Source organism: Neophocaena asiaeorientalis, unplaced genomic scaffold, assembly GCF_003031525.2.
Source record: "Neophocaena asiaeorientalis asiaeorientalis breed wild unplaced genomic scaffold, Neophocaena_asiaeorientalis_V1.1 scaffold479, whole genome shotgun sequence".
Lineage (NCBI taxonomy): Eukaryota > Metazoa > Chordata > Mammalia > Artiodactyla > Phocoenidae > Neophocaena > Neophocaena asiaeorientalis.
This window is the reverse complement of record NW_020173774.1, coordinates 3679564-3701084: the sequence shown is the minus strand read 5'-3', so window position 1 is coordinate 3701084 and position 21521 is coordinate 3679564. Positions and strand designations below refer to the sequence as shown.

At 52.6% G+C, this 21521-nt stretch overlaps 1 protein-coding gene and 1 pseudogene across 1 annotated transcript in view; both read left to right on the top strand.

The window, feature by feature from the left end:
• The first annotated feature begins 2258 nt into the window (after window positions 1-2258).
• TMPRSS13 (transmembrane serine protease 13) overlaps window positions 2259-21521 on the top strand; it is a 30066-nt gene continuing 10803 nt past the window's right edge. Inside the window, exons 1-6 of the mRNA XM_024751749.1 lie at window positions 2259-2495; window positions 11494-11728; window positions 12800-12904; window positions 16044-16166; window positions 17125-17254; window positions 19421-19513. Coding sequence (XP_024607517.1) covers window positions 2259-2495; window positions 11494-11728; window positions 12800-12904; window positions 16044-16166; window positions 17125-17254; window positions 19421-19513 — 923 coding nt within the window. The remainder of the gene's footprint in view (window positions 2496-11493; window positions 11729-12799; window positions 12905-16043; window positions 16167-17124; window positions 17255-19420; window positions 19514-21521) is intronic.
• LOC112403974 (60S ribosomal protein L17 pseudogene) lies at window positions 14052-14585 on the top strand (annotated as a pseudogene).

Genomic DNA, 21521 nt, shown 5'->3' with positions numbered 1-21521 from the left:
CCATTGTTGTCTATCTGTTTTTTGTTTTTTTTTAACATCTGCCGCCTTCACCTCCGACAGCTACGGCGGGGCCTGGTGCTGAGCTGTCAATGCTGATTGAACTGAACGGACGGCTGATGGGCATTTCCACGTGGGTCAGCTGGTTTGGTCAGCAAGAACCCTGGGACGACTTGTGCCTCTGATGGACCCAAGGAACAGAGCAAGAAATACAACCCACGTCTCTTCAGAGCCTCCCCAGTGCCGGACACATTCTCTGGGTGGCTGTGTCATCACGGTCTTCCAGAGGGTGAATCTAAAGACCTCCAAGTTCACATTGTTGGCATTTACCTCCGAGGTGGGGTTTCCCACCCCGCCCCCCGCCACGGGCCCAGAGCCCCAATCCTGAGCTCTTACCAGAGGACGGGGGGACCTTCAGGGAATGAAGCTAAGGGTGACCCTGGGAGGCCAGTGGTCTGCCTGCGAGACAGAGTGGGGTTCCTCAGGTCTGGTCTATGGAAGGAAAGGCCCAATGTCAGCCTCCAGCCTCAGAGTCCCCGGTGGCCTGAGGGGGGGTGGGTGCCTCCCTAGGAAAGAGGGAAGAGGAGGTGCTGAGGACACAATTCGGTGTCTCCTAGGGACTGGATGACCACGTGGGAGGGGCCCCTCTGCCCTGGCAGGCTGGTGGCGGGAGGAAGGATGGTATGGGGCCTGAAGCTGAGTTCTCTTGGAGAGCCAGGGCAGTGACACCCCAAATAACCCAAGATTGGAGAACCCTAGGGTCTCTGCCTGGGCCCACCATCCTTCTGCCTCTGGATTCCATTTCCTTCAAGACACCTTTGGAGCCAGCACTTTCCACTCCGAGCTAGAAATTCCTGTTTTCTTGTATGTAAATGGAGAGAATAGTAGTCACTTCCCTTGTCTTTGCTTAAATGTCAAGTCAGTGATCCCCTCCCTGACCTTCCTGTTTCAAATTGTAACTCTGCCTGCCCAGCCCTCTGGATCCTCTTCTCTGCTTTGTTTTGCTCTATGGCACCTTCCACTTTTTGCTACACTTGTATCATCCATCTGTGGTCACCATTGTTGTCTATCTGTTTTTTGTTTTTTTTTAACATCTTTAATTGCTTTACAATGGTGTGTTAGTTTCCGCTTTATAACAAAGTGGATCAGTTATACATATACATCTGTTTTTAAAATTCGTTTTGTTTGCCCCAACCCACCCGAATGCTACTGCCATAGGGTGGGGGTCTTTGCTGAGTTTGTTCACTGTGTCCCTAGTACTTTGAACAGTGCCAGGGACATAAGCACTCAATAAATACTTGTTGAATGGATGAGTGAAGGATGGACGCATAGGATCGCTGTAGGAATTAAATGCATTGCTGTATGTAAAGCATTTCATAGGACACCCAGCACCTTATTATTATTGCTGCCGCTGTTGTTTGTTAGATGTGACTTGTGAAGTTTCCTCAGCTACTTGGCTCTCTGTTTCTCCATCTGTAAAATGAGGAGATTGAATCACTAGGTGAACTCTGAGCTTCCTTCCCTCTCTAAGGGTCTGCAGTTCTGTGATCTCTATGCCCCCAAATACTCAGAGGCTGGAAAGTTCTTCCCAGAGCTTACATTCTGCTGTTCTCAGCAGTTGTGCTGGGCGTGGAGGTGCTAACTCTCCCTCCGCAGCAGCGCTCCCTCTGTTTCTTTAGACTATTTCTTTCGACAGGCTGGGGCAGAGGTAGGGCATCATGAGTCGGCGTAGTATTTCTTGGAATGGTTTCCATTCCAATGTATGTGTGTTTTATTTTCGTTGGTTTGATGTGTTGTTTCATAGCATTTTATTGTTCTCAATAGAGGCAATTCACTATGTGCATAATTAGAAGCCATTTGATTTGAATTTCCCTGTTGAGAGTTATTGTGGAAATAAGCAAAGTTCAGGAAAAAAGTTCTTTTTGCCAGACTACGTGCCCTGATTTGGGATTTGGGCATGTGGTCCTTGGAGATGAAGTTTCACTCTGTCCTGCCCTGGGTAGGCGCTGGTCCTTGATCCTGGACGATCCTTATGGGGACAGGGTCGTACCTCAGAGGGCTCAGAAGCACCTGTTTTAGGGGCCCAGGTTGGCATGGCTAAGATTGTCCTCCCAAGGCCTGGGCCATTTCTCCCCAGAGTCCCCCTTTGAAAAAAGGTGGTCTGGAACCCCTGGTTTCCCCACAGCTGACTCTGTGGGGACAGCTTTGGGAATAAAGGTAGCTTTATCTTCCCAGTAGATGGTATTTGCTGAGTAACTAGGATGGCCTTGGAGGAGGGGCGAGGGACAGGTCTGGCTAGTTCTGCCCTGTTGTTCATACACAGGATTACGTCACATGTCCCAACTGGCTTCCCCGCCCATCTGGTGAGGGCTGGCCTTCAGCCCTCCAGCCCCCTTTTCCTTACCTGCCTGGGAAGCCAAACATGGATCTTCCCGTCAACATCAGCTGAGCCTGGAGGCTTCACCCCTCTGGAGACCATGGAAAGAGACAGCCACCTGGTGAGTGCATCTGTGGAGCTTGGGCCAGAACCTCCTGGCACTGAGGAAACAGGGATGGGGCTGGAAGCTAGGTGGGGCAGCGGCAGTGTGCCTCGGTTTCAGGGGAAACTGAATGTGCCTTTTCCAGTTTGAAGCTACTGGGGATCACGATCATGCAGCCTCCTTTTATCATGGTTCCTAAAAGGGGCCCCATGGGAGGAGAAGCTGATGGGATCTGGGGTCTGGTCAGGAAGCACCCCAGGGCTGTGTGGCTGAATCCTGGGCTCCCGCTCTGTGGCCCCTGAGTACCCCAGCCAGGACGTATGTGCTGTTGGGACAACTTTGCCGGTTTGAGAATCATGGAAGCTTAGCATTCTAACTGGGCTTCAAGGTTATCTTTGGGTAACCCTCTCACTAGACTCATAAACCATCTTAGAAAAGGTGGTGTTGAAGATCTTCAAGGGGATTTTAAACTTCTCTTGGTCATTATTTTCAGGCTTAATAATCTTCATGCTTGGAAAGTGCTTCCTTACGTCTAACCATGATTCCTTCTGCTACAACTAAGATTACTTTCCTCTTCCGTTTTTTGGTAGAGAGCAGCTAAGTGTCCTCTGTGGGAAAGCCAGTCATATACATGTGAAGGTTTCCAAAGGTTTTTGTTTTTTTTTTGCGGTACGCGGGCCTCTCACTGTTGTGGCCTCTCCCGTTGCGGAGCACAGGCTCCGGACGCGCAGGCTCAGCAGCCATGGCTCACGGGCCCAGCCACTCCGCGGCATGCAGGATCTTCCCGGACCGGGGCACGAACCCGTGTCCCCTGCATCGGCAGGCGGACTCTCAACCACTGCACCACCAGGGAAGCCCTGGGTCTTCTTAAAGTGGAGCAGGTTTTCAGTCAGCCCAAGACCACAGATGTTGTGCACTTGAGAATGGCTGGAGGCCCCAGGGCTGGTCCAGGATGAGGCACCGTCTTTAGAGGGGGCTGGGCAGGTTCCCAAGATGGCAGACCAGTAGGCTCAGGTCGCTCTGCTATCCCCTAGACTCCAAAGTGCAGGCACCCCCAGGATTCCTGGCACCTGCCCTTTGTCCCTGCAGGTATGCAGCCCTCACCTGAGACCTCTGTGTTCCGTGTTGGCACTGGTGCCAAGCAGCCTTACACTGGGCCCAGCCCACCCTGCCTCCCCCTGTGTTGTCCCTGTGACCTGGCAAATGTGAGCATGAAATGTGTGGGAGTGTGTGTACGGGGCTCTAGGCTGGGTGCTGGGTGGGAAGGCTGACTGATGTAACAGTAGCCACTTGGCTTAAGTGTCCTGCTTTGGCAAAACAGCTTCCTCTCGGTATGGCAGCAACGGGGGTGGACAGTGTCCAGCCAGGCAGGGAGGGATGCCAGCACAGGGAACCCAGGGCTTTGTCAGCCAAGTGGAGGCCTTGGCGATGCCAGGCGGCGTCTGGCTCCTGTGATAGGGAAGAAATACCCAGGACTGTCCATGGGGCCCCCATTATGTAGCAGCCCTGTTACCACCCCAGCCTTGGCAGAGAGGGGGCATGGGGAGAAACTGAGGCACCAAGGTCCTGGGCAACCAAACGTTATTTGTTTGGCAATAGGGGGTACTCAGTGTTCTTTAAACTATTTGGTGAATGAATGAATGAATGAATGAGCAGGAAGGTATTTTGATTCTAGTCTAATAGGGATCCCCAGGGTTTTTTCACGTGTATAAGAGGCATCCTAAGCTAGAAGGAGCTTTAGCATCCAATCAGGCCTGCAATTTTCAAGTTCTTTGTAGTAGCAGCCTCTTTTGTTCAAATGAAATCTTATGTGGAACCCACTGCATAAAACTGAAAAGTTAATCTGCTCTGTTTGAAGTGGGGTAAAGGACTCGAAGCTCTTTACCTACAAGCTGGCCTCCAAGGCATCTCCACGGAACTTCTAATGCTCTGTAGAAACTTGGTTGAAAATAGATGATTGTCTAGCCTTTTCCTTGGTTGGACCCAGAAAGGAATGTGACTATCCTTAAGGTCATGGAACTGGTTAGGAGCAGAAGCAGGGCTCCCCGGAGCCGCCTGTGCCTGGGGTGAGGGGGGCCTCGGGGCTCTGGCCCGAGCCCAGTTTGATTAGTCTGGAGCCCAGTTTGATTCCAGGCCGACTGGGGTCCCTGAGGTTAACGTTGCATGTATGTGGGGCGTGCTGGTGGCTGGGCGGCAGGAGGTGCTGGGAAATCTGCCTGTGGGTTCTGAGGGGGCCTGTATCTGCGCGGTTTCTCTGGGTCCAGGGAGCGGGGAGGGTAGGACGGAACCCTGTGTACCTGGAGGTGTAATGAAGCTGGGGTTGGGCAGTGAGGATGGAAAGAAGCATGAACCACTCCTATCTAGTCCAGTCCACACTGGAGGGAGTTCAGGCTCCCCTGCCATGGTCCAGGGCTTCCCCAGGCTCCCAACAGGCAAGGGGGCTTTTTAAGTTCTGTGAAAGGGGGCTCCTGATCTTTCTTGGTACCGCTTGTGCTTCTGGTGGGGATTGGGGAGCACCTCATCCTGTGTAGCCTAGAATACTGGGGTGCCGGCCTGGGGTGCCACCCTTTGAACATCCTTGATTCTCAGGGTCACTGGGAGAGAGACGCTGCCACCGGGGCCTAAATCTAGCAAGGGGTCCTTCCTTGTTGGAGCTTGGTAAGGGGCAGGCAGTGGGAGAGCATGGAGGTGTGCAGCAGCCTGAGGACGGCAGTCAGAAGATCTGGGTTCTGGTCCTTTCACTGCCCCCAGCTGGCTGTGTGATCTTAGACAAATCACATTGCCTTTCTGGGCCTTAATTGCCTCATCAATAGGAAAATGGGCTGTACTAAGGGTTTTCAAGATGCTTCTAGCCTGTGGTATGCCCAGCCTGAGCGTGGCCCAGAACTGAGGAGGGAGGCCCAGTCAGCTCGTGCTGGACTTGAAGGGGCCCCGAGAGACATGAAAACGTGTTCAGGTCACTGCAGGTGGACATTCTTAAACCTAGCGTGAGGCTTTATTATAGGGCTCTTCTCCCAGTAATGCCGGGTGCTCTGAGTGACCCACAGTGCATCTGGGCCAGAGATCAGGCTGCCGTCTGTGGGTAAATAACAGTCTCTACAGAAAGCCCAGGGCACAGTCCATGGCGGGAGCCACATAACCACTGAGGTGAAGCGATCCAGGAGGTGACTGTGACATCACTCAGCACAGCAGAAGCTCCCTCCTCTCTGGCCCTGCTGGCTAGGCCTGCAGGAGACCCAGAGAGGCCAAGGGTAGGACCCACTTGGGGGCTTGTTAACTTACTCCCATCCCCCACCAGGTAAGGGCCCAGGGCAGAGCTGCCGCAGGGAGCCGTAACACTGGCCCAGGTGCCATGGGCTGGGGAATCTACCCCGGAAACTGTGGTATAGAGGGCAGTGGACCGGGTGCAATGGGACTCGGGTTTTAGTCCCTCTTCTGCTCTAAGGCGTACCTGAGCGACTTTGAGCAAAGCACACAAATATTTTGGGCCTCTCCTTCCTTGTCTATAAAATGCGAATAATAATCCTTATCAGCTCCTGTCCCGGAAAGTGCTTGGAAGGAGCCCCAGAGCCAGGCGCTGCTGTTTCCAGGCCTCTCCCTGGCTCATCGGCTGCTGTCTTCCCGTGGACCCTGCCCTGCCCGCTGCCTCCTGCCGCAGAGTGTCTTGAGGGGACTGGATGAGTTTTGAGTAGGGGTCCCCGGGAGCTGCAGAGACACAGGCAGGTGGCATCAGTGACAGCCTGGGGTATAGGCCTGGTCCATGACACAGTGAGGGTTCGTGGCTGTATTAGCCCAGGGGATAACCCCAGAGACCATGCCAGGGGTGGTGGGGGCAGAGAGGCAGAGAATGACTGGCAATGTTAGGCCAGGGAAATGGCCAGAGTCACCCACGCTCTGCCCTGTCCCCCTGTCCCCCTGTCACCATGAAGACCGAGGAGCCTCTGGTCTGCAGGCAGGTTGTGGAGAGTCTGGCCTTGGTCATCTGATTCCCAATCCTGGGTCTGCTGCTCACTGGCCAAGGCTAGGAGTCAGGCCGGTTCTGGTCCGGGCTCTGTCCCTTGTATCTCAGGACCTTGGGCAAGAATTCTCCTCCCCTGCCTGTTCCCCACCTGCTCAAGACATCTGCTCTGAGGGAGAGGTCAGGCCTCCAGGAGGGATGCTGGAATCTCAGCAGTTGATCTCCAAGAATTAAGGAAGGGAAATGAGTTCCTGCTCTAGTAGGTTAGACGTCAGGAAGAACTTCCAGGAGGGTGGGGTGGAAGGCTGTGAAACCGGTAAAGAAGGAGGGCTGTGGAATCTCCTGTTCGGGTAGTCCTAGAAAATGAGAACTCTTCCCAGCAGCGTCCTGGAAGTGTGATGGTTTGGAGTCAGGAAGATGGAGTAGATGGCCTCACTCTGGAGGCTGTGTTCCTCTGGTCTTGGCGCTGCGCTTCCGTCCTGCTGTCCCTCGCAGCTCTCTACGTGGGCAGCTCTATCTGGCACTTTGCGGTCTAGGGTCCTTCTCTTGTCAGGCTCTGTGGGGCCAGAAACTCTCCACCTGTCTCCCACCCTGTCCTACACCACAGTGCTCGTTCTCCTGAGGCCAGGGCCTCCAGGGCCTCCCGCCCCTTCTTGGGTATCACCCTTTCTCCCCTCCCCGCCAGCTTCCCCTCCATCCCCACACCCCACTCTGCCCAACCTTGGGAAGACTTTGTGCTGGACCGCTGAGGCCCAGAGGTAACAGTTTGAAAGAGTCTGGCTGGAGACTACTCACCCCTCCACCTGGCTCCTTGGGTACCGAGCCCCAGGTTAGTTCCATTTTACACGTCCCACCTCCCTCTAGACTCAGAGAAGAGGGATCCAGGTGGCTCTCCTCCCCACTTCCTGCCGGCCAAGGCCGTGGATGGGTGCGTTGGGACCTACCTGTGGGTGGAGCCAGCATCGGGGAGAGGGACCCGCAAGGCTCAGGAGGTCTCCCTGCCTCCCTGGCTGCCCCTGGCTTCCTGCTATGCCTGTCTGCTCCCTGTTCCCTCCATCCTCCCCCAGGTCTCCCCACCCATCTTCCTCTGGGCCTCCACCACCTGTGGACCTCTCAGCCCTCTCTCTCGTTCAGGCCCTGCTGATGGGGTGACAGGACCCTAGCTGGTCATGGGGTCCCGCTCAGGTGGAGGGCCTGAGCTCTTGCCGGGGAGGTCAGAAGTTTGTGATAAGCGTCCCAGGGCCACTAATCCTTTTTGGGGTTTTAGGCATGCTCTTGTGTCCCTCTGAACCCCAGTTTCCTCGTGTAGAAACTGGGGATGATAACTCCTGTCCAGCTTGCTAACTAGGAGCATTGTGAGAAATCAAGTGGAATAATGGGTGTAAAAGCTCTTTGCAAATTGTAAGCCCTGAAGAAATGCAGGAAGTTACTGTGGGCATTCGTGATAATTTTGGGCCAGACTCAACTTGCTCTGTGTAGGCCTGGATAGAATCCAAGCCCCGTCACTTACCTGAGATGTAAATTTGGGCATGTTCTAACCACCTTGGAGCTCAGTTTCAAAATCTATAAAATGGGGTTAATAATACCAACCACAAAGAGCTGTTATGAGGTTGAAATGGGATCAGGTAAAATGCCTAGTGGGCTGTTCCTATTATTACGGTGACACGCATTTATAAACCAGCCTCTTTCATATTTATTCCTTGTCAATCTGGAGGAAGAAGGTAAGATCATTCCCATTTTATATGTGGGGAGACAGATTCTGAAGGGTTAATGTACTTGCCCAAGCCAGTTAGGAATGGATGTAGTCAAATTTGAACACAGATTTTTCTATTTCAAGCCCAGTGTCTTTAGCAAACAAGCAAATAGACAAACACCCACCCACCATCACAGCTAACGGTCACCAAGTCTTACTTTATATACATCACCTATCACTGCGATGCTATGAAGCAAGGTGGCCGGCTCACCGCACAGGTAAGGAAACCGAGATGTGAAGAGGTTAAGTCTCTTGCCCAGTCGCCAGCTGGCTTTGAGAGTACTGGAGGGCTGTGATGCCACTGCTTCTGACGACCAGGCTTGTCCTGGCAGGCCACCGGGCCCAACCCTGCTTCCCACTGGAAACTTTCAGTTCCCTGTTTCCTACTGGAAAGACCAAGATCCCTGCAGGAAGCCTCGGCTCCACCCCCAGGCTCCCCATGGCACTCCCAGCCCTGCAAGGTCCCGGGCCCGATTCTCAAGCCACGTCACAGACGCAGGATGAGCATTCCATGCACAGGGTTCAGAGAAAAGACTGGGCCAGGAGCCTCTTGCTCCTGACTCAAGAAGACAGCAGACTCAGCCGCAGCTGGGCTTGGGCCAGGTTCCTGACTATGTGATTCTGGGCAATCTGAGCTCTGAGGCTTGGATTCCTCACCTGTAAGGTGTGCTTCTAAACATATCAACCTCTCAGGGACGGAGTGATGACCTCAGGAGGCCAGAGATGTGCAGGTGTATTATAAACCCTCAAGTACCATACATTGGGAGCTATAATCAATCATATTTAATTATATAATCAATTATATCAATTATATAATCAATTTATATTTATTGGATTGAGTTATGGGAATTTCGCCTGAGGTGAGGGACGACGTACATTGTGAGCGTAACAGGGAGGGAGGCCTGGCATGCCAGCTGAGGTGCCACAATGCCAAGGTCTCGCTCAGGTGCCGAGGCTGGGGCCACCACTTGTGGGAAGGAAGCACAGGGCTCTACACAGCCTGGGCTTGTTCCTCTTGTTGAAGGACCTTAGTCTGGCCTTTGTTGAGCATCCTCTTTTCTCCCAAGATGAGCTCACACCACCTTTTAGCCTTTAGAGGCACCTTTGGCCAAGCCTCAGGGCTGTTAAATCTTAGCACGGTGGGCATTGGGTGTGCCAGTGCAAAGGGGGGAGAGGAATGACCGTTTCCTGCCCAGCCACTGTGTGCCAGGCACGGGCGAGAGATTTCCTATTTTATCTCATTGAATCCTCAGGAGTATTAGTCCTATTCTACAGATTAAGAGAAAGAAAAAGGAAAGTTAAGTGCCTTGTCTAAGGTCACACTTCTAGAACTAGGATTGGGACCCAGGTCTGCCTGACTCCAAAGCCAGTGCTGTGAACCGATGCATTGTACATTTCAGCATATCCTCACCCCCTCTCCATGCTGCAACCCCAGTCCTGTTCCCCTTGAGGCTGCCAGGGGCTAACGGGTCTTCGTTTTGTGGAAATCTAGTCTCTAGACAACAGGGGTGAGAGGGAAATCTGAGCTCTGGTTCAGCTGCCCTTCATATCCCTAAACACACACGAGTGTGTCCCTGCTCTGCTGGCTGGGGCATCTGGACTCATGTGTATTTACCCATGTTCATCAATTAACCCCAGTAACTCCCTGGGATAGTCACTCCTGGTCCCTGCCTCTGGCAAGCTGAGTGTGGTCAGGGACTCAACAACCCTCCTTGAATTCATCCCACAGCCTCCAGAAAAATGGAGAAGTGACCAGATCAATTACCTCTGACTCTGAGAAGATGGAGTTAAAAAAAACAAAAAACCCCACCCTGCCTGGCAGGCTTGATGGTGTTCACTTGAGCCGGATGTTCTAATGAAGAGGACTTTTTATTAACTGAGCTGCTTACTAATGTCAAATGCTTTTAAGCACAGTGGTAGGTGAGGGAAGAAATAGAGGTGCCCAAGGTCCAGAGCCCGTCTCTTCCACACAGCCCTGCCGACTCTGCCCAGAGCGCAGGGTCCCTGAGCACAGGTCCCTTCCCCCACCATTCCTGCTGCTCCCCAGCTGCCCTCCTGGGTGTCCAGTCAGTGTTCAGCAGAAATGATAGTGAGGGGCAGACGTGGCCAGGTCAGTTTCCAGCTCCCCCTGCTGTTCCGCTTAGAAAGCAGAAATGGTGTGAGGGAGGGCAGAGGGAGGAGAGAGGATGCCTAATCTGGTGACAGGGACTGGGGTTCCTGCAGACCAGGGCTTGGCCACCCGTAGAGGCTGCTTGAGGACTTTCCATCAGCCCTGGCTGCCCACCAGCTCCCAATCCCAGATTCAGTGCACGCAAAGGCTCGGGCTCTCCAGGAAGGAGCAGTACTGGTGTTCACTGATTGCCTGCTCTGGCCACTACTGCATTATCTCATGCATCCCTCCTGAGAGAGGCAGCAAAGCCTGGTGGTTGAGTGCGGCCTCCACAGCCCAACTTTCTGGGCTCAAATCCTGTCTCTGCCACTCTAACTCTGATAGTTTGATCAAGTTACTGAATCTCTCTGCCTCTGTTTCCCCTGATGCAAAATGGGGATAATAAGAGTTCCTACCTCACAGGGTTGTTCTCCAGATCAAGTGAGTAAATACATAGAGCACTCAGGGAATAAGTCCTCTGTAACTACAGATTAAACTGCTAAATCTAAATGAAAAAATCACGCCACCTGCAGCTGAGGAAGGTTAAGGACCTTGGTCACCTCCTTCCCCTTCATCTTGCCTCTCCTTTTTCCCTGACGTATCGGGGTGTGTGTGTGTGTGTGCGCGCACGCGTGCGCGTGTGTGTGACTTCCTGTGTTACTGAGAACAGTGGGGTACAAGGCAGGTCAGGGTTTTCCTTAGGTAGTGCTTTCACACTTTTTGATGACAGCTCATTGTAAGAATGATGTTTTATAATATAACACACATACACAGAAGGGCGGGATGCAGGGGCGTGAAGAGGGCAGAAAGGGTGGTTACTTCCCCCTCAGAGTGAGGATCCGGTCCAGCAACCACTTTTCTGAGGGTCCCTAGACACGTGTAGCCAAAGCAGGTGCCCCCATACCCCAGGCAGATGACCCACAGCCCTCTGCCCACCTCCGCAGGTCCCTGTGATGGGGAGAGACCGCAGGGAGTAGGGTACCACAGGCTCTTTGAGTTTTCATCCATCCCTGGACATTCTCTTCCCTGTCTGGGAGGTCTGATCACCCCCTAGCCGCCTGCTCCAGGGCATCTATCTCCTGGCCCAGCAGGGCTGACAGCTGGGTGGGTTGGCAGTGGGAAGCAGCCTGAGGGATGGCTTTCACTCTGCTTTCAGAATGCCTCCCCGGCAAGGACGCCTCCAGCCCGGGCACCGCTGGCCTGTGCATGCCCAGCCCGGGTATCACCTTCCAGGTCATCACCCGGCGGGTCATCGTCTGCCATGTCAGCCTCCATGACATCGTCTCCAGCGAGAGTATACCTTGTTCGAGCCACACCAGTGAGGGCCGTACCTGTCGAGGCATCTCCTGCCAGGTCCACACCAGCTGCCAGGGCCACCAGGGAGAGCCCAGGTAAGGGGGGCTCCTGCAGGGAAGGCAAGAGGAACAGGGAAGCAGTCCAAGGGCGGAGTGGGGTGCAGTGGGGGGGAATCTCCAAGTTGTCACTCTCTGCTCCTCTAGCTCTTGAATAACGATGACTGGGAAGGAGGGGGGATGGTCCGGGTGGGCAGTGGGGGACCTGGGGAGGAGGGGGCAGAAAGGAACCATGACATGCAAACCCAAGGCAGTGGGAAATTGCAGCAAATGGGGTAGAGGATAAGAAACCAGGACCGACAAAGCAGATGGAACTTTGGAGGCTGCTCAGTCTGGGTCAAGGTGCAGATTTTGAGAGCCAGGGCTCCTGGTTAGAAACCAGGGTTCTTTCCTTGGGCTGCCCTGGGGGTCTGCCAGGGAAGCTGGGGTCTGCACTGGAGTACAGCCATGATCGTGGGCTCATCTGTGGGTAGAGGGGCAAAGAGAGAGATTCTGATCAGGCAGGCATGCCCCACCCCCAACTTCCCAATCTGGCTTATAGGATTCAGCTAATAGGGAGACAGAGCCGTCAAATGGTCCTCAGGGACTGGCTCTGCCCTTAGGGAAGCAGCCTTTCTGCCCATCCCAACTTTGCCCTCCTCCTGTCCTCCTGCCCCAGCACTGCAATATAAACAGGACTGGAGGAGCATCCCAGATTTGGGGCCCAGTCCTGCCCCTTGCAGGACCGGTGAGGCACTTTGGTGTGGAGACCTTTGGGATCAGACACATTTCATTTGAATCCCTACTCTGCCACTCACTAGCCAAGTAAGCTTGAGCAAGTTATTTAACATCCATGAACCTCAGTTTCCCCATCTATAAAACGGGCATAATGATACCCAGCACACACAGTTGCTGTCAGAATTAAATAAGATAACACACGCAAATGCCTAGTTGGCCCACGGTAGATGCTGAGTAAAAGGGAGTTTGGTTTCAGGCAGGGGCGGTGCCATATTCTGGGTGGAGTGGTCCTAACAGGGCCCTCCTGGGCCAGCTTTCTTTCCTTCTCCCTCATCCATTGTGCCAGATTCCCCTCCAACAGCCTCACCCTCCCTACTTCTGGCCTGTTCCCAGGTATCCACTTGCCCAAGTTCACCAGGCGGGCGGGCCTGAAGCAGCTGCTGCTCATCGGATGTATCTTCTTCCTCATTGCCCTCGTCGTGTCACTCATCGTTCTCTGTGAGTTTAACAGAGGGAGCAGGGCTGGGCTCTGGTCACTGCGGGGTGCAGTGGGGTTCAGGGATGGGGACACGCAGCAGGGAGACGAGTGGGGAATGCACACTCACCGGCTGCCATGTCCACAAAGGGACACTCCTGCAAATGGCCTTGGACCATGGCACCTCCAGGCCCCTTGGAGATAGCTGGATTGAGAGGGTGGGAAGTCAGAGGAACGTGGCTTTGGTCCCGTCTGTGTTACTTACTTGGGCGAGTAGTTAACCAGTCTGAGCTCAGTTTCTGTTTCTTCAAATGGGATTAAATTCATTCATTCAACTTATTATGTGCTCAGTAAAATTTCCTAAAGATTTCACTGGGTTATAAGGAATAAATGAGCTACTGGCATAATGCCTGGCACAAAATCCCACTCTAAAAAAGTTAGTTATTTAAAAAACAAACATAAAAACATTGATTAGGAAAAGTCCCCAGGCATTTTTAATCAATGGGATAAAGTGTTCAGGGGTCCAGGCTCCCTCAATTCCTCACCCTCCTTTGGGAAAGATACTCAGGACATGTCCCTGGACTCCCTGCCAGGGAGTCCACTCTGAGCCCAGCACAGTGGGAAACCTTAGGAGGGAGCAAAGGGGATCACACATCACACCACCCTGTCCTCAGGGAGAGTACTGTCTCCTGGGGGACGTAGGTGGAAATGATTAAGACCAAGTGGATTTGAGTGTGACCATCAGCAAGAGAGGACAGCTGTATGGGCTGAGGTGGCAGGGACAGCTCCTAAAGGCCATAGGGCCAGATGAGGACCTAGAAGATGTGGGGGGGTCGCGTCTTGGGCAGGACATCTGAGCAGGATGAGGAGCTGCAGGAAATGGGGGCAGATGGGCAAGTTGGCATGGGGAGAGGGAAGGGACCCACTTAACCAGACAGAATATTCATTTGGGGACCTGAGGGCTGTCGTTTGGTTGCACGTGGCTGGGCCACATTGCAGAGAGCTTTAAATGCCAGGCTGAGGGGTAAGGATTCTGTTAAAGAGGCAGCACGGGTGGCGAAGGGCAGGTCTGTTTGAGGGAGAGGATTGCGTGGGAAGAAGTTGCACGCTGGTTAAAAGTATGACTTTATGTTTCCTTTTCTGGTAAGTGGCTTGAGGTGACCTCTAAAAATGGTTCGCTCTTCACTTGACCCAGAAAACCCCACAAAATCATGCAAGTCAAGAGGTTCAAATCTTCGTGTTCACTTTAAGAACACTTGTGAAACTGTCCAGGCCGTTAAGGGTATGCATATCCGAAAAGCCACCAAGTATCTGAAGGATGTCACTTTAAAGAGGCAACGTGTGCCATTCCGTCGTTACAACGGTGGAGCTGGTAGGTGTGCCCGGGCCAAACAGTGGGGCTGGACGCAGGGTCGGTGGCCCAGAAGGAGTGCTGAATTTTTACTGCAAGTGCTCAAAAATGCAGAGAGTAACGCTGAACTTAAGGGTTTAGATGTAGATTCTCTGGTCATTGAGCACATCCGGGTGAGCAAAGCCCCCAAGATGCGGCATAGGACTTACAGAGCTCATGGTCGGATCAACCCATACGTGAGCTCTCCCTGCCACATCGAGATGAACCTTACTGAAAAAGAACAGATTGTTCCTAAACCAGAAGAGGAGGTTGTCCAGAAGAAGAAGATATCTCAGAAGAAACTGAAGAAATAAAAACGTATGGCCCCGGAATAAATGCCGCAAAAAATAAATACAAATAAAAGTAAAAAAAACAAACAAACAAGGAGTATGGCTTTAGGACCAGACAGACCTGCCGAAGCATCTGGGCTCTGCCACTTACCAGCTGTGTGGCTTCATCAAGTTAATTAACTTCCCGAGCCTCAGTTTCCCCGCCTGCCTGACAATGCATGTGAAGGCGTCAACACAGAACCTGCCGCCACGTGGCATGCATGTGAACCTCCCGCTGGGGTGCCCCACCCGGCTGCCTCCCTTCCCCACAGGGGACATCTGCTCCAGTAGGAAATAACCCATGGAGGGGGGAGATGGCAACTGAGGGCAGGTGCTCAGCATTTCACAGCATTCCCTGAAGCCCCTGACCTCCGGAATTCCCAGGGAAGTGGTCACTGAGCAGCTGTGCAGTGGGGTCAGGACTAGAGCCCCCGCCCCCTGAGAGCTCTCTCTGCTACACATCAAAGTGATCCCAGGAGCCTCAGTGCCCAGGACGTGGGAGAGGGAAGGACCAGGGCACAGAGAGGAGGGGGAAGTCCAAGAGGTTAGGAGGGAATTGGTGTCTGGACTTGGAAGGAGCAGTCACACAAGGCTGACCTGCATCCAGGGTGACGGAGAGCATAGTGGGACCAGTGGGATATGTGAGGGCTGAGGAACAGGTTGCAGACAAGAGGCAGGGTGAGGAGTCAGAACCGGGGTTTCTTAGGCATCCAAGGGGAGGTGTTTCCGGGCAGGAGGGATGACGGTTCCTAGTTTGGAAAGAGATGGGTCTTAGAAGAAGCTGATTTTCACATATGGTTTGTAAAGCTGTTGGCTTTTCAGCACAACTTGTACGTTTAGGAATCAGCCCCCTAGAGTTGCTCGCGGGGTGGGGAGACATTTACAGGCATCAAGACAAGTAACGGGGCAAGAACTGAGCCAAGGGGACACACCTTGTTTAGAGAAGAGGGAGGAGGAAGAAAATCCAGGAGCTTCTGAGGCTGGGAGGACAGCCTTTGCGAAGACAGGACAGCTAGTGGTTGCAAGTGTATGACTGAAGATGGAAGTGTCTCTGCTACAACCCACAGGGCACAGAGGCGGAGGGATGCCCGAGTGGCTCTGAGAAGGGGCCTCTGGGATGGTGGAGGAAGGGCTTTTTCTGACCACCACTCTGGCCGGCACATAGGGCAGGGGAGCTCCCAGAGTAGTAACCGTCTCCACACCTCCCTCCCTCTCTCCCTCTCTGGGTGGCCGCTCTTGAGTGCTGCCCTGCTTGCAGAAGCTTTCTGGAGCATTCCGGAGCATTCCTGAGCAGCCTTTCTCTCCATACAGAAGGGGGATGAGAGACCCAGAGTCCAGGAGGGATTGCAGATCAGTGTCTCAGAACACCCAGGGCCTTGGGCTGCTTAGTGTCATGTCTCTCTGGGGCTGGCAGTGACCTGGCTTCTGCTTCATTTTTTTCAGTCTACTTCTGGCAGGGCCACATAGGGATCAAGTACAAGGAACCGGTAGAGAGCTGCCCCAAGCATGCTGTGCGCTGTGACGGGGTTGTGGACTGTAAGCTGAAGAGTGACGAGCTGGGCTGTGGTAAGGAGGCCGGCTGTGTGTGTGTGTGAGCGCACGCACGCGTGTACATGAGCAAGTGCACACCCGCACATGTGCACTCTGGGGACTGCAAACTGGGTATCAGCTCAAATGGGAGGCAAGGGAGAGAGACTCAGAGGGTCTGGGTTCTAGTTACAATAGGCTGGGGTTTGGAACCTGGCTTGGAGTGCTGTGTGACTTGGGTTAATCACTTACCTTCTCTGGGCTTCAGTTTCCTAACTTGGAAAATGAGTGGATTGGACAAGATTAGTGGTTCTCGGATACCATCTGACAGCTCGCAGCTACCAGACTGAGCAAAGCAGGGCTGCTCTGGCTGGAGGCAGGTGTGGGGTCCAGAGCTCTGTCCATGTGCCCAGCAGGTGACCTCTGACCTGCCACCTCTATGGTTCCATGAAGGTCAGTTTGTAAATGAAGGCTTTCATGAGCACAATGATCTCTTTGAGCGCTGGTCCTCACTGGTTTTTACTTGTGTTGTCCATGTACAGCCCTAATGTGGGTGTCTGTGGGTGCACATCTGGCCCTTCCCACCTGTGTGTACATGTGTGTCCTTGCCCATGACCACATCCATCTGTGACTGAGCCTGTCTAGCGATCATCACTCCCCTTGTCCCTCTCTTATTTGGGCACGTCACTGCCCTCGTGGGGTGATAGCTCCTGGCAGTGCACGCCCCTTCTCCCAGTGACGGCTGTGGGTCCCGTCGGATGGAGATCTCTTTCTGCTCCGCCCCAGCCCCTTGCCTTGGCTCTGCCCTTACTGAGCATCTTGGGCTCTGAGCACTGGCTGATGACCATCCCGTCCCGGGCCAAGCTCCCGGCTGTTTGCAAGGCCTCAGCGAGAAGCCTTAGGACAGGAGCGTCTCAGAGCCTTACTCAGTTCATTCCTCAAGAACTTGGAGCTTCCTGGTGCTGAGGACCTGCCTTGACCTTTTTTTGCCCTGCAGTGAGGTTTGACTGGGACAAGTCTCTGCTTAAAATCTACTCTGGATCCTCCCATAAGTGGCTTCCCATCTGCAGTGACAGCTGGAATGATATCTACTCGAAGAAGACCTGCCAGCAGCTGGGTTTCAAGAGGTAAACTCCCCCATGAGTCCCAGCTTCAGGGGTGCTTCAGACTCTTCACAAGGGCATCTCAGGATCATTGACGGAAACACAGATTAAAAAGACTCTTGGGGACCAGGGCTGAGGTCACTAGCTAATAGCACACTTGAATTATTCAAAGGGACAGTGGCCTGGGGAGCCCAAGTCTGGGGACAAGCTGTTTCCAGGAGGCCAAAGTAGTTATTTGCGGATGACGTTCCTGTACGGTTTTTTGCATCAAAGCATCCTCGTGCCCACGCTCGCATTCAGTGGTCGCAGAGGCCCTGTGAGGTGGGTGGGCATTCGGGCAGGTCTCGTCTTCTCCTCACATCTGGGAACCAGCAACTCAGGCTGTGCAAACCCTTCAGTGGACTTTGAGCAAAAAAGCGGCTGCGGCTTGGGCTAGAACGCGTCAAACGAGGAACGAGATGGGCAGACGTGGCTAGGTAAAGTCACTAGCATCTTTGGCTCTACAGATCTGAAACAAGAAGCTGGTACCAGTGGGTGGAGTAGGGAGTGGGGTTTACCGTGACCTTCCCCCTTGAAGGAGCCCCCGGTTGGCAGGCCACACAGTCACCTCCATCCTCCCTCTCGGTCTGGGTTTCAAACCAAGTAGTTCGGGGGTTCACCAACGTGTGTGAAGTTGTAGCGAGAAAGGTTTGTTTAGGATCTCACTGTGGGCTCTCTGTAGAAACCACCTAGAACACCAGGGCTTGGGGACGAGGACTTAGAACCAGTTCTCTGCCCCTACCTCAGCCTCAGAGTTCCCATCTGTGAAAGACGACCTGGGTGATCTAGTTGGAAGACAACGGACATCGTTTATCATTGAGTTGTGTGACCTTATGCAAATGCGAGCTTCCCTTGGGCTTCAATAGATAGTGTCATTTATTCAAAGAACATTCATCGAGCTTTTATTATGTCTGAGCCATTCACCCAGACAAGATCCCTGCCCTTGGACAATCTGGTATGGTGTGGGTGAGAGAGGCTTCAGCCAATAATCACAGCACCGTGTGATGTGTAATGGAAAGGACACGTGGCAAGCATTACGCACACACAACGGAGAGGGTGCCTGACTGTGCCTGGAGGTCAGCAGAGCACGGACGAGGCCCCTGGGTAGAGGGACAGCGCCCGCAAAGGCATGCTGTCATGCAAGCGTGTCCCGTGTTCTAGAAACACGCCGAAGGGCCACACAGATAGCGGTCCATGGATCACCCACAGAAGAATCACCTGGGTGCTTGTTAAAATGCACCCTGAAATCAGAATTTCTGGGATTAGGATTTCAAACCTGCTTAACGACACCCGGGGGTGATACTTAGGCACGTTGTGGTCTAAGAGCCAAACGGTTCTCAGGATTTAATGCGCAAACCCATAACATGAGGATCTTTAAAACGCAGAGTCTGGCTCGGCAGGTCTGGGGTGATACTGCTGCTGTCAGTCCATGGATCACAGTCTGGATAGAAAAGGGCTAGGTCAGTGTTTCTCAAACTTGAGAGCGCATCAGAATCACCTGGAGAGCTTGTTAAAACGGAAAACCAGAATTCTTGATTTGGTAGGCCTGGGACAGGGCCCGAGAATTTGCATTTCTAACAACTTCCCAGGCAGTGCTAACATTGTCCTCTGGGATTGGACCACACTTTCAAAACTACTGGGTTAGGGGCTTCCCTGGTGGCACAGTGGTTGAGAATCTGCCTGCTAATGCAGGGGACACGGGTTCGAGCCCTGGTCTGGGAGGATCCCACATGCCGCGGAGCAGCTGGGCCCGTGAGCCACAACTGCTGAGCCTCCGCGTCTGGAGCCTGTGCTCCGCAACAAGGGAGGCCACGAGGGTGGGAGGCCCGCGCACCGCAATGAGGAGTGGCCCCCGCTTGCCACAACTAGAGAAAGCCCTCGCACAGAGACGAAGACCAAACACAGCCAAAAATAAAAATAAATAAATTAAAAGAAGGCTCAACATAAAAAACAAAAACAAAAACTACTGGTTAGTGCGTAGGGCTAGTAGGGGGCAGTGGTGGAATATGTGGGTGGGGTCTGAGATTGTGGGGTTTTAACTGCCTTTGGCCTCTGCAGCAGGGCTCGCTTGGGACTCTAATGCTGGCTGGGGAACCATGGGTGTGCGCTGTCTCAAGGAGGTTCATTCTTTTTCCCTCTCCTCCCTTGCAGTGCTTTCCAGACAGCCAGCGTGACCAGCACGAATTTTGACAGCAGTTTCTCAATCTCCAAATATAGTTCCACCTTCCAGGAGAGCATCTACAGGTGTGTGAGGCGGGCCAGGCTGTCAGCTGTGAGCAGGGGAGTGAAGGAGTGCTCTGAGTCAGGGAGCCCCTCTCCCTCGGCCTTTCTGGGATCCCACCTCCAGGAGTCCCTCATGAATGTCAAGAGCATCTCAGAAACAGCTGTCATTCATTACCTGCCTCCTGACTTGAAAGCAGTCGAAGCTGGGTGCACAGAGCACCTCGAGGTCAGAGGGGCCCCCAAGAGTTCACCTGGTTGCCAGAGACAATGAATAAACCTCGGGGCCACTGGTCAGCCTGAGGTTTGGACTGAAAGCTGCTGCAGGGAGGGGGCTTGGGGTGGAAAGGGGGAAACATCACTGGGGTGGGGAATGGGGCGGGGAAGCTTCAGCAGGGGGAGTGCCAGGTGCAGGTAGTTAGGGGGCAGGGAGGCCCATCTGAGGAGCATTGCCATCCCCCTGGGCCTCGCCATCTGTCATGTTTGCACTGCAGCTGCTCTTTCCCACCACCACTGGGTGGAGGGGAGGAGTGGGAGGGGTGCCCCACCAGCTAGCAGTATTTACCTTGGGGAGGGGAGAGAAGAAACTAGGCTGTGAGAGAAGTAGGCATGGGGAGGGAAGGGAGGCAATGAGCTGCCTCCTGGATGCCTGCTTTGTGCTGGGTGGTTCACATGCTACGTTTCTGGCTGAACATTGAGCAACTGTCAGGGGAATGTTGGGTCACCTGTTTAGCTGGGGAGAGATGCTGGGACAGTGAAGTCATGAGTTCAAAGGACATGGACCTAGCCAATATGTGCAATCTGCCACAGAAAAACGGACGTTGGGAGAAGAGTGGGCATGGTTTGCACTACGCCATCCCCATTCCTGCAGAAAGCACTGGAAGGGTCTGTCCCACCGGGAGGGAGAAAGGTCAGAATCTCCATCTTCAAGTGGGGTTTATCCCAGGAACGCAAGGATTCTTCAATATACGCAAATCAATCAATGTGATACACCATATTAACAAACTGAAAGATTAAAAACCATATGATAATCTCAATAGATGCAGAAAAAGCTTTTGACAAAATTCAAGACCCATTTATGACAAAAACTCTCCAGAAAGTAGGCATAGAGGGAACTTACCTCAACATAATAGAGGCCATATATGACAAACCCACAGCCAACATCATTCTCAATGGTGGAAAACCTGAAACCATTTCCTCTAAAATCAGGAACAAGACAAGGATGTCCACTCTCACCACTCTTATTCAACATAGTCTTGGAAGTATTAGCCACAGCAACAGAGAAGAAAAAGAAATAAAAAGAATCCGAATTGGAAAAGAAGAAGTAAAGCTGTCACTGTTTGCAGATGACATGATACTATATAGAGAGAATCCTAAAGATGCTACCAGAAAACTACTAGAGCTAATCAATGAATTTGCTAAAGTAGCAGGACACAAAATTAATGCACAGAAATCTCTTGCATTCCTATACACTAATGATGAAAAATCTGAAAGAGAAATTAAGGAAACACTCCCATTTACCACTGCAACAAAAAGAATAAAATACCTAGGAATAAACCTACCTAAGAGGACAAAAGACCTGTATGCAGAAAACTATAAGACACTGATGAAAGAAATTAAAGATGATACCAACAGATGGAGAGATATACCATGTTCTTGGATTGGAAGAATCAACATTGTGAAAAATGACTGTACTACCCAAAGCAATCTACAGGTTCAATGCAATCCCTATCAAACTACCAATGGCTTTTTTTCACAGAACTAGAACAAAAAATTTCACAATTTGTATGGAAACACAAAAGACCCTGAATACCAACGCAATCTTCAGAAAGAAAAATGGAGCTGGAGGAATCAGGCTCCCAGACTTCAGACTAAACTACAAAGTTACAGTAATCAAGACAATATGGTACTGGCACAAAAACAGAAATATATCTCAATGGAACAGGATAGAAAGCCCAGAGATAAACCCACGCACATATGGTCACCTTATCTTTGATAAAGGAGGCAAGAATATACAGTGGAGAAAAGACAG